Source organism: Thamnophis sirtalis, unplaced genomic scaffold, assembly GCF_051295495.1.
Source record: "Thamnophis sirtalis isolate CommonGarterSnake01/CBP01778 unplaced genomic scaffold, rThaSir2_p1.2 scaffold_4, whole genome shotgun sequence".
Classification (NCBI taxonomy): domain Eukaryota; kingdom Metazoa; phylum Chordata; class Lepidosauria; order Squamata; family Natricidae; genus Thamnophis; species Thamnophis sirtalis.
Window position 1 is genome coordinate 141786944 of NW_028261384.1, and position 9954 is coordinate 141796897.

Sequence of the window (9954 nt, forward strand, 5' to 3'; positions counted from 1 at the left end):
CAACAAGCCACTCCCACAAAGGAGGCCACACCCACAGAGTAGGTTCGAAAATTTTTTGAAACCCACCACTGGTCCCTGGGCCCACGCGATCCCCTTTTGCAACTTCCTTGACGGGCCAAAATCAATTTGGCTATTATATTTGGCTGTATTCCTAACTTGAAAACTGCCGGGATTGACTTAACAACGTGGCCAGAAAGGTCGTAAAACATGGCAAAACTCACCAATGTCTCAGCACCAGAAATTTGGGACTCAACTGGGGATTATCTGTAAACTCTTTTTTCTGCTAGGATATCGTTCCACGATGCTTTCCCAGATCCCCTGGGCTGGTCCGGGAGAGGCAGCGGCCTGACCGTGGGAGAATTCTCCGCCTCGGAATTGGCGTCCCGCCTGGCCACAACCTCCCAGGGATCCGCCACGCTCGTTCTGGATTCCCTCAGCTGGCTGCTGCTCCGCTTTCCCTTTCCCTCCGTCTGTCAGGTGTTGGCACAGCTGCCCAGGAGAGCTAATGTGGTTGGTGAGCGAAGAGAGGGGCATTAGGGGCGAAGGGAAGGGGGAAGAATTGAGCCATGGGGGATATAGATATATATATGTGATAGGTACATAGGTAGAAATAAAGAGAGGTAGATAAAAATATACAGATACATAGATCTATAATAGATGCTAGATAGATTAGATTTAGATAGATAGATAGATAGATAGATAGATAGATAGATAGATAGATAGATAGATAGATAGATAGATAGATAGATATACAATAGGGAATAGAAATAGAATAGACTTAGAATAGCATAGCCTAGCAGAGTTGGAAGGGACCTTGGAGGTCTTCTAGTCCTCCCCCCTGCCTAGGCAGGAAACCCTACACCACTTCAGACAAATGGATATCCAACCTCTTCTTCAAAATGTCCAGTGATGGAGCATTCACAACTTCTGGAGGCAACTTCTGTTCCACTGATTAGTTGTTCTCACTGTCAGGAAGTTTCTCCTCAGTTCTAAGTTGCTTCTCTCCTAGGTAAATGGGAGGGAAGAAGGAAAGAAGGATGGATGGTAGATACTTAGACATATATATATATAGAGAGAGGTAGGTAAAGATATACATAGATACATAGATCTATAATAGAGGATAGGATAGGATAGGATAGGATAGGATAGGATAGGATAGGATAGGTAGGTAGGTAGGTAGGTAGGTAGGTAGGTAGGTAGGTTGGTTGGATGGATGGATGGATGGATGGATGGATGGATGGATGGATGGATGGATGGATAGATATGAATGGATGGAGATAGAGAGAGAGGGGGGGATGGATGGATGGATGGATGGATGGATGGAGGTAGATAGATAGATAGATAGATAGATAGATAGATAGATAGATAGATAGATAGATAGATATAGATAGATAATAGATAGATATGAATGGATGGAGATAGATAGATAGATAGATAGATAGATAGATAGATAGATAGATAGATAGATAGATAGATAGATAGATAGATAGATAGATAGATAGATAAATAGAAATAGAAATAGATATGAATGGATGGAGAAAGATAGATAGATAGATAGATAGATAGATAGATAGATAGATAGATAGATAGATAGATAGATAGATAGAAATAGAAATAGAAATAGAAATAGAAATAGATAGATATGAATGGATGGAGAAAGATAGAGATAGATAGATAGATAGATAGATAGATAGATAGATAGATAGATAGATAGATAGATAGATAGATATGAATGGAGATAGATATAGATAGATAGATAGATAGATAGATAGATAGATATGAATGGAGATAGATATAGATAGATAGATAGATAGATAGATAGATAGATAGATAGATAGATAGATAGATATAGATATAGATGAATGGATGGAGATAGAGAGATAGAGAGATATAGATAGATAGAGCTAACTCTACAAGGAAGCTCTTTTTGGACATCACATCCATCCGGATTCAGTTGCTTCCTCTTCTCAGTGAATCTCATCAAAGGTCCGAGTGAATCCTGAGGCCGCTTGAAGGCAGGAGCAGCCTTGGGGATTCCTCAAAATCTCCTTTTCTCCGCAGGGCTGAAAATTGTCCGCATCGTGGCGCTCGTCCACGGGGATTTGCACCCGCCTGCCCAGCTGGACGTGTTGAAGACGCTGGCACGCCTGGTGGTAACCCTGCAGCCAGGACCGGGGTGCGGACGAGGTGGGGATGGGAGCCCCCGAACTGCTGTGGTCCTCCATAGAAAGAGGGGGAGCAGGCTTCTGCAGAAGGTGAGGTGGGCTTCCTTTGACCCACGGCAGAGATGGCCCAGGCCTTCCAAAGCTCAGCTCTGGAATCAGAAATGCAGGGAAATGTCTTTTCATCCAGGGTTAAATGAGGATGTATGTGAAAGAAGTGGGATTTTGCCCCGTTTTTTTTTACTTCCTGGCTGATAAATGATAGGGAGGGAAGGAAACCACAAAGAAGAGGGGGTCAAGCTATTCTCCAAGGCACCTGAGGGCAGAACAAGAAGCAATGGGTGGAAACTAATCAAGGAGAGAAGCAACTTAAAACCAAGGAGAAATTTCATGACAGTTAAGAACAATGAATCAGTGGAACAGAAGTTGCCTCCAGAGGTTGTGAATGCCCCAACACTGGAAGTCTTTAAGAAGATGTTGGATAGCCATTTGTCTGGAACGGTATAGGGTTTCCTGCCTAGGCAGGGGGTTGGACTAGAAGACCTCCAAGGTCCCTTCCAACTCTGCTATTATATTGTATTGTATTGTATTAATGAAAAGAAGGACATGGGGAGACAGGATAGCATCTTCCAATTTCTCAGGAGTTGCCACAAAGCAGAGGGAGTCAAACTCTTCTCCAAGGCCCCAGAGGGCAGAACAAGAAGCAATGGGTGGAAACTAATCAAGGAGAGAAGCAACCTAGAACGGAGGAGAAATTTCCTGACAGTGAGAACATTTAATCAGTGGAACAGAAGTTGCCTCCAGAGGTTGTGAATGCCCCAACGCTGGAAGTCTTTAAGAAGATGCTGGATAGCCATTTGTCTGGAACGGTATAGGGTTTCCTGCCTAGGCAGGGGGTTGGACTAGAAGACCTCCAAGGTCCCTTTCAACTCTGCTATTATATTGAATGGATGGATGGAGAGAGAGAGATCAGATATAGATAGATAGATAGATAGATAGATAGATAGATAGATAGATAGATAGATAGATAGATAGATAGATATACTTTATCATATGACTCCTAGAAGACCCTCTGTGAGAGAGAAGGCAAATTCATGGATGCATGGATAGATGGATAGATGGATGGATACATGGATGGATGGATGGATGGATGGATGGATGGATGGATGGATAGATAGATAGATGATAGATAGATAGATAGATAGATAGATAGATAGATAGATAGATAGATAGATAGACTGCTATTGTATTGTATTGTATTGTATTGAAGGAAGGAAGGAAAGAAAGAAAGAAAAAGTGGAGGGAGAGATGAAACATTAGAAGAAAGGAAGGGTGAAAGAGGAAAGAAGTAGAGGGGGAAAATAAAGGGAAAGGAAGGAAAGAAGAAAGGAAGGAAAATTAGTGGAGAGAGAAGAAAAGGAAGGAAGGGTAAAAAGAGGAAGAGAAAATTAGTGGAGGGAGAGAAGGAAAGAAAGAAGGAAGGGTGAAAAGAGGAGATAAAGGGAAGGAAGGGAGGAAATTAGTGGAGGGAGAGAGGAAAGAGAAAAGAAGGATGAAAAGAGGAAAGAAGTAGAGAGGGGGGCAATAAGGGTAAGAAATTAGTGGAGGGAGGGAAGAAAAGAAAGAAGGAAGGGTGAAATGAAGGAAAGAAAAGGAAGGATGGATGGATGGAGAAATGGGAAGGAGAAGAAAAGGAAGCAGAGACAGTTTTTACTATCGGTTTGGGCACATAGGTAATAAAAACATGCTTCAAAAATTAAAGTTGGCATGCCCACCAAGCCACGCCCAGAGAACCGTGGGCAAAAACATTTACATTTCACCACTGCCTTCTCCCCCCCCCTCATTCTGCCCTTCCCTCCCCAGACAGAACTCTTCAGCATCCTCCCGGGGTTTGGGTTCAAATTCCCTCGGCGAGCCCCCACCAAAAGGCGTTTCCAGAGAGGACGAGGCGGAGGAAGGACGGGGTCTCGCCACGGTGCGTATCTTGGCGTCGCGACCGATGAATTGGGGGCAGGGTTTGGTTAGTTGGGGGTGGGGGGATTCAGGGGGGCTCTTTGTCAGGAAGAAAGAAATCCAGGAAATTTGGGGGGGGGGGTGGAGAGGCAGGTTTGCTTGAGAAGACGAGCAGATATTTTAGAAATAATGCAACACGGTTGACTTAAAAGCAGTGTTTCTCAACCTTGGCCACTTGAAGATGTCCGGACTTCAACTCCCAGAATTCCCCAGCCAGCGAATTCGCTGGCTGGGGAATTCTGGGAGTTGAATTCCGGACATCTTCAAGTTCCCAAGGTTGAGAAACACTGACTTAAAGGCTTCAATTTGGGAGCAGAATTTCCATTGTTAAAGCAAAGTGGTGGTGAAAACTAACCGGCACTGATTCTGCAGCTCGTTTGCCCCCCCCCCCCCCCCCCGTTGTTAAGCGAATCACTGCAGTTGAGAAGCGATCCGTGCAGTTGGTAAGCGAATCATCTTAAAAGTGGTCCAGTTTGAGAAATGCTGGGCTCAACTAAACCTACCCAGATGGCTGCTTCTGCACAGGGAATTCTTTTCTTTCTTTCTTCCTTCCTTCCTTCCTCCCTCCCTCCCTCCCTCTCTCCCTCCTTCCCTACTTCCTTCCTTCCTTTCTCTTTCTTTTTTTCCTTCCTTCCTTCCTTCCTTTCTCTTTCTTTCCTTCCTTTCTCTTTCCTTCCTTCCTTCCTTCCTTTCTCTTTCTTTCTTTCTTCTTTCTTTCTTTCTTCCTTCCTTTCTCTTTCTTTCCTTCCTTCCTTCCTTTCTTTCCTTCTTTCCTTCTTTCCTAATTTCTTCCTTCCTTTCTCTTTCTTTCCTTCCTTCCTTTCTTTCTCTTTCTTTCCTTCCTTCTTTCTTTCTTTCTTCTTCCTTCCTTTCTTTCTCTTTCTTTTCTCTTCCTTCTTTCTTTCTCTTTCTTTTCTTCCTTCTTTCTTTCTTTCTTTCTTCCTTCCTTTCTCTTTCTTTCCTTCCTTCCTTCCTTCCTTTCTCTTTCTTTCCTTCCTTCCTTTCTCTTTCTTTCTTTCCTTCCTTCCTTTCTTTCTCTTTCTTTTCTTCCTTCTTTCTTTCTTTCTTTCTTCCTTCCTTTCTCTTTCTTTCCTTCCTTCCTTCCTTCCTTTCTCTTTCTTTCCTTCCTTCCTTTCTCTTTCTTTCTTTCCTTCCTTCCTTTCTTTCTCTTTCTTTTCTTCCTTCTTTCTTTCTTTCTTTCTTCCTTCCTTTCTCTTTCTTTCCTTCCTTCCTTCCTTCCTTTCTCTTTCTTTCCTTCCTTCCTTTCTCTTTCTTTCTTTCCTTCCTTTCTTTCCTTCTTTCTTTCTTTCTTTCTTTCTTTCTTTCTTCCTTCCTTTCTCTTTCCTTCCTTCCTTCCTTCCTTTCTTTCCTTCTTTCTTTCTTCCTTCCTTCCTTTCTCTTTCTTTCCTTCCTTCCTTCCTTCCTTTCTCTTTCTTTCTTTCCTTCTTTCTTTCTTTCTTTCTTTCTTTCTTTCTTTCCTTTGATCCACGAACGCCGTTAACCTTGGACATCTCTCCAGGTTGATCCGACGGCCCGCCTGACCTTCAACCTGCGTCTCACGGAGGCCGAGCGCCAAGCCAGAGAATCGGTGCCTCTCCCGTACCAGTTCAGCGAGGAAAAGTAAGGACCTCCGTCTCTTTCTGTAATTTCCTCTCGGAATATTTCATTTGACCACCGATTCAATTTACACGCTGCCCAGCGCCCTCCACAAAACGGCCCGGCGGGGGGGCTTAGAATATTTTGGCAAGGAGAGAAGGGCAGAAGACGCCTACAAATATGAAATCTTCCATTCAACGGAGCCCACTTGGCAACTTTTAAGCACAATGGACCAAGACTTAATTGGCACATTCCATTTTTTTTAAAAAAAACCTATATTTTAAAATATGTATATTTACATTCAGTTGGCACGTTCCTTAAGAGCCATTTTTGCCTAGTAGTGAAGGCAGGAGGTTAGGAAGCAGGAGACTGGGAGTTCTAGTCCCGCCTTAGCCACGAAGGCCGGCTGGGTGACTTTGGGCCAATCACCAGGAGACAGGGAGTTCTAGTCCTGCCTTAGGCCTAAAAGCCAGCTGTTGTGGGGAAAAGAGGAGGAAGGAATATTGGATACGTTTGCACCTTAAGTTGTTTGTAAAACGAAAAAAGGCGGGATGTAAATATATAAATAAAAAATAAAGGACCTCATACCTCTGTGAGGTTTACGTCGAACACGTCTTGGTTCCTCGCTTGGGTAATGAGATAGAGAAGCACATCAGTTTTATAAATACGTAGAATAATAGAGGTGGAAGAAACCTTGGAGGTCATCTAGTCCAACCCCCTGCTCAAGCAGGAGGCCCTATAACATCTCAGACAAATGGCCTCTTCTTAAGAACCTCAATGTTAGATAGATGATAGATTGGATGAGTGGGTGGGTGGGTGGGTGGGTGGGTAGGTAGGTAGGTAGGTAGGTAGGTAGGTAAATAGATAGGATGGATGGATGGATGGATGGATGGAAGGAAAGGATGGATGGATGGATAGATAGATAGACAGACAGACAGACAGACAGACAGACAGACAGATAAGTATGTAGGTAGATAGGATGGATGGATGGATGGATGGATGGATGGATGGATGGATAGATAGATATAGATAGATAGATGATAGATAGATAGATAGATAGATAGATAGATAGATAGATAGATGATAGATAGATAGATAGATAGATAGATAGATAGATAGATAGATAGATAGATAGATAGATAGATAGATAAGTAGGATGGATGGATGGATGGATGGATGGATGGATGGATAGATAGATAGATAGATAGATAGATAGATAGATAGATAGATAGATAGATAGATAGGTATGTAGGTAGATAGATAGAATGGATGGATGGATGGATGGATAGATAGATAGATAGATAGATAGATAGATAGATAGATAGATAGATATAGATAGATAGATAAGTAGGTAGGATGGATAAATAGAGAGTGAGAGATGATGGATGGATGGATGGATGATAGGATAGATTAGATGGATGGATGGATGGATGTACATAGGTAGAAAAGAGAGAGCGAGAGGAGAGAGATAAAAATATACATAGATTATAATAGATGATAGATAAATAGACAAACACAGACAGATAGGCATAGATGATAGACAGACGGGCATAGATAGGTGGTAGATACCATAATAAGACACACATAGAGAGAGAGAGAGATGATAGAAACAGATGATAGAGGGAGGAAGGGAGAGGTTAGATAGACAGACCATAGAATCAAAGGATGGGAAGGGACCCTGGAGGTCGTCTAGTCCAACCCCCTGCTCAAGCAGGAGGCCTTATACAGCCTTTCAGACCAACGGCTCTCCAAGCTCTCCATGAAAACCTCCAGGGATCAAAACACCTCCCAGAGGATGGATGGATGAATAAAGATGTGTGAAAGAGAGAGAGAGCGGATGGATTATAGGCAGACAAATCCTTTTTTTCTTCTCCTCTGCTTCCTTCCTCCCTTCCAGGAAGTCCTCCCTGCTACAAACATCCACGGAGGAAGGCAAAATCTACTACGAACCGGACGCCGCCGATGACTTTGACGACGAAGATCCCGATGACGACTTGGACGTCTGAAAGCGAAACGGGGGGGAAGTTGTTCCACATCTGGAACTGGAATCCTGCCACACATCTTCCTGGAGAGCTGCAACTTGGGAACGATGGAGGGGAGGTGGAGGGGGGGGCAGAACCGGTGAAGCGCGAGGAATGTTCTGGCAGGGCAAATCGGAACCCGGGGCCATCCGAAGAGAGAAAAATCCATCCAGATTTGCTGCTTTTTTTTTCTGGGAAAGGAGAGGAGTAAAACCGGTTTGGATCCCGGAGAGGAATTGCTGACGGTGGACAGAGGGATTTGATACCCTCCATCCTTTTGACGAAAGGAGAGATTCCGAGCCAAGCAGCCAATAAACTATCTTGAGTGCCGACAGGACAGGCTCCGTCCGACTTCTCAATGCAATAGAATAGAATAACCGAGCTGGAAGGGACCTTAGAGGTCTTCTAGCCCAACCTCCTGCTCAAGAAGAAGACCCCTAGACCATTTCAGACAAGTGGCGTTTCCAATCTCTTCTTGAAAACCTCCAGTGATGGAGCATCCATGGCTTCTGGTGGCAAGCAGTTCCACTGGTTAATTGTTCTCACTGTTAGGAAGTTTCTCCTTAATTCCTTCTGGCACTTTTTCCTCTTTCCTGAACTTTTGCAATTGATGACGCGGATCTTGTCTTTTTATGTACACCGAGAGCTTATGCAGCAAAGACAAATTCCTTGTGTGTCCAATCACATTTGGCCAATAAAGAATTCTATTCTATTTCCTATTTATTCTATTTTCTATTCTATTCTATTTTCTATTCTAATCTATTCTAATCTAATCTAATTATATTTTATTATTCATTTCATTTGATTTTCTATTCTATTCTATTCTACTTTCTATTCCTTCTAATCTAATTCTATATTTTATTATTCATTCCATTCGATTTTCTGTTTATTCTATTCTACTTTGTATTCCTTTCTATTCTAATCTAATCTAATTCTATATTTTATTATTCATTCCATTCGATTTTCTATTCTATTCTACTTTCTATTCTACTTTTTATTCCTTATTCTATTCTAATCTAATCTAATTCTATATTTTATTATTCATTCCATTCGATTTTCTATTCTACTTTCTATTTCTTAATCTAATCTAATCTAATTCTATATTTTATTATTCCATTCCGTTCGATTTTCTATTCTATTCTACTTTCTATTCCTTATTCTATTCTAATCTAATCTAATTCTATATTTTATTATTCATTCCATTCGATTTTCTATTCTATTCTACTTTCTATTCTACTTTTTATTCCTTATTCTATTCTAATCTAATCTAATTCTATATTTTATTATTCATTCCATTCGATTTTCTATTCTATTCTACTTTCTATTTCTTAATCTAATCTAATCTAATTCTATATTTTATTATTCCATTCCGTTCGATTTTCTATTCTATTCTACTTTCTATTTCTTATTCTATTCTAATCTAATCTAATTCTATATTTTATTATTCATTCCATTCGATTTTCTATTCTATTCTACTTTCTATTTCTTATTCTATTCTAATCTAATCTAATCTAATTCTATATTTTATTATTCATTCCATTCGATTTTCTATTCTATTCTAATCTACTTTCTATTCTACTTTCTATTCCTTATTCTAATCTAATCTAATTCTATATTTTATTATTCACTCCATTCGATTTTCTATTCTATTCTACTTTCTATTCTACTTTCTATTCCTTATTCTATTCTAATCTAATTCTATATTTTATTATTCATTCCATTCGATTCTCTATTCTATAAACAATAAATCATCGCCCTGTTTGCATCTTTTTGTGCATTTAAAAATTTGCCATGGAATTGTGTTTTTTTTTTTTACAAAATGATCGATGTGGGTGACTTACATGACTGCATCTTTGGGGGAATATAAACCCCTTCGAAGAGTTATTTTCTCAGGATTGACAACTCTTAAAATGGGTGGACTTCAACTCCCAGAATTCCCCAGCCAGCATAGCTGGCTGGGGAATTCTGGGAGTTGATGTCCACCCGTCTAGTGACCACAGTTTATTAAATGAAACCTGAGTGCTTCATTTTAAGGCCAAATCTAGATCTCTATTATTATTATTTTTACATAAAGGGAAACATAATTTTTGGAAAATGGACAAAAAGCAGAAATTGCAAGGCTGCGTAAAAACCAGATCTCAAGGCCCCGAGAACTGCTTTGG

General features: G+C 41.0%; 1 protein-coding gene across 1 annotated transcript; it reads left to right on the top strand.

Annotated features, from left to right (window-relative positions):
* Window positions 1–287: 287 nt before the first annotated feature.
* ELP5 (elongator acetyltransferase complex subunit 5) lies at window positions 288–8507 on the top strand (the record flags this gene model as incomplete). Its single annotated transcript, XM_087714295.1, is given in 6 exon segments — window positions 288–514; window positions 2062–2255; window positions 4026–4064; window positions 4066–4137; window positions 5695–5795; window positions 7669–8507. Coding segments are annotated over 6 exon segments (742 nt in total), but the record flags the coding sequence as incomplete, so codon positions are not given.
* Window positions 8508–9954: the final 1447 nt, after the last annotated feature.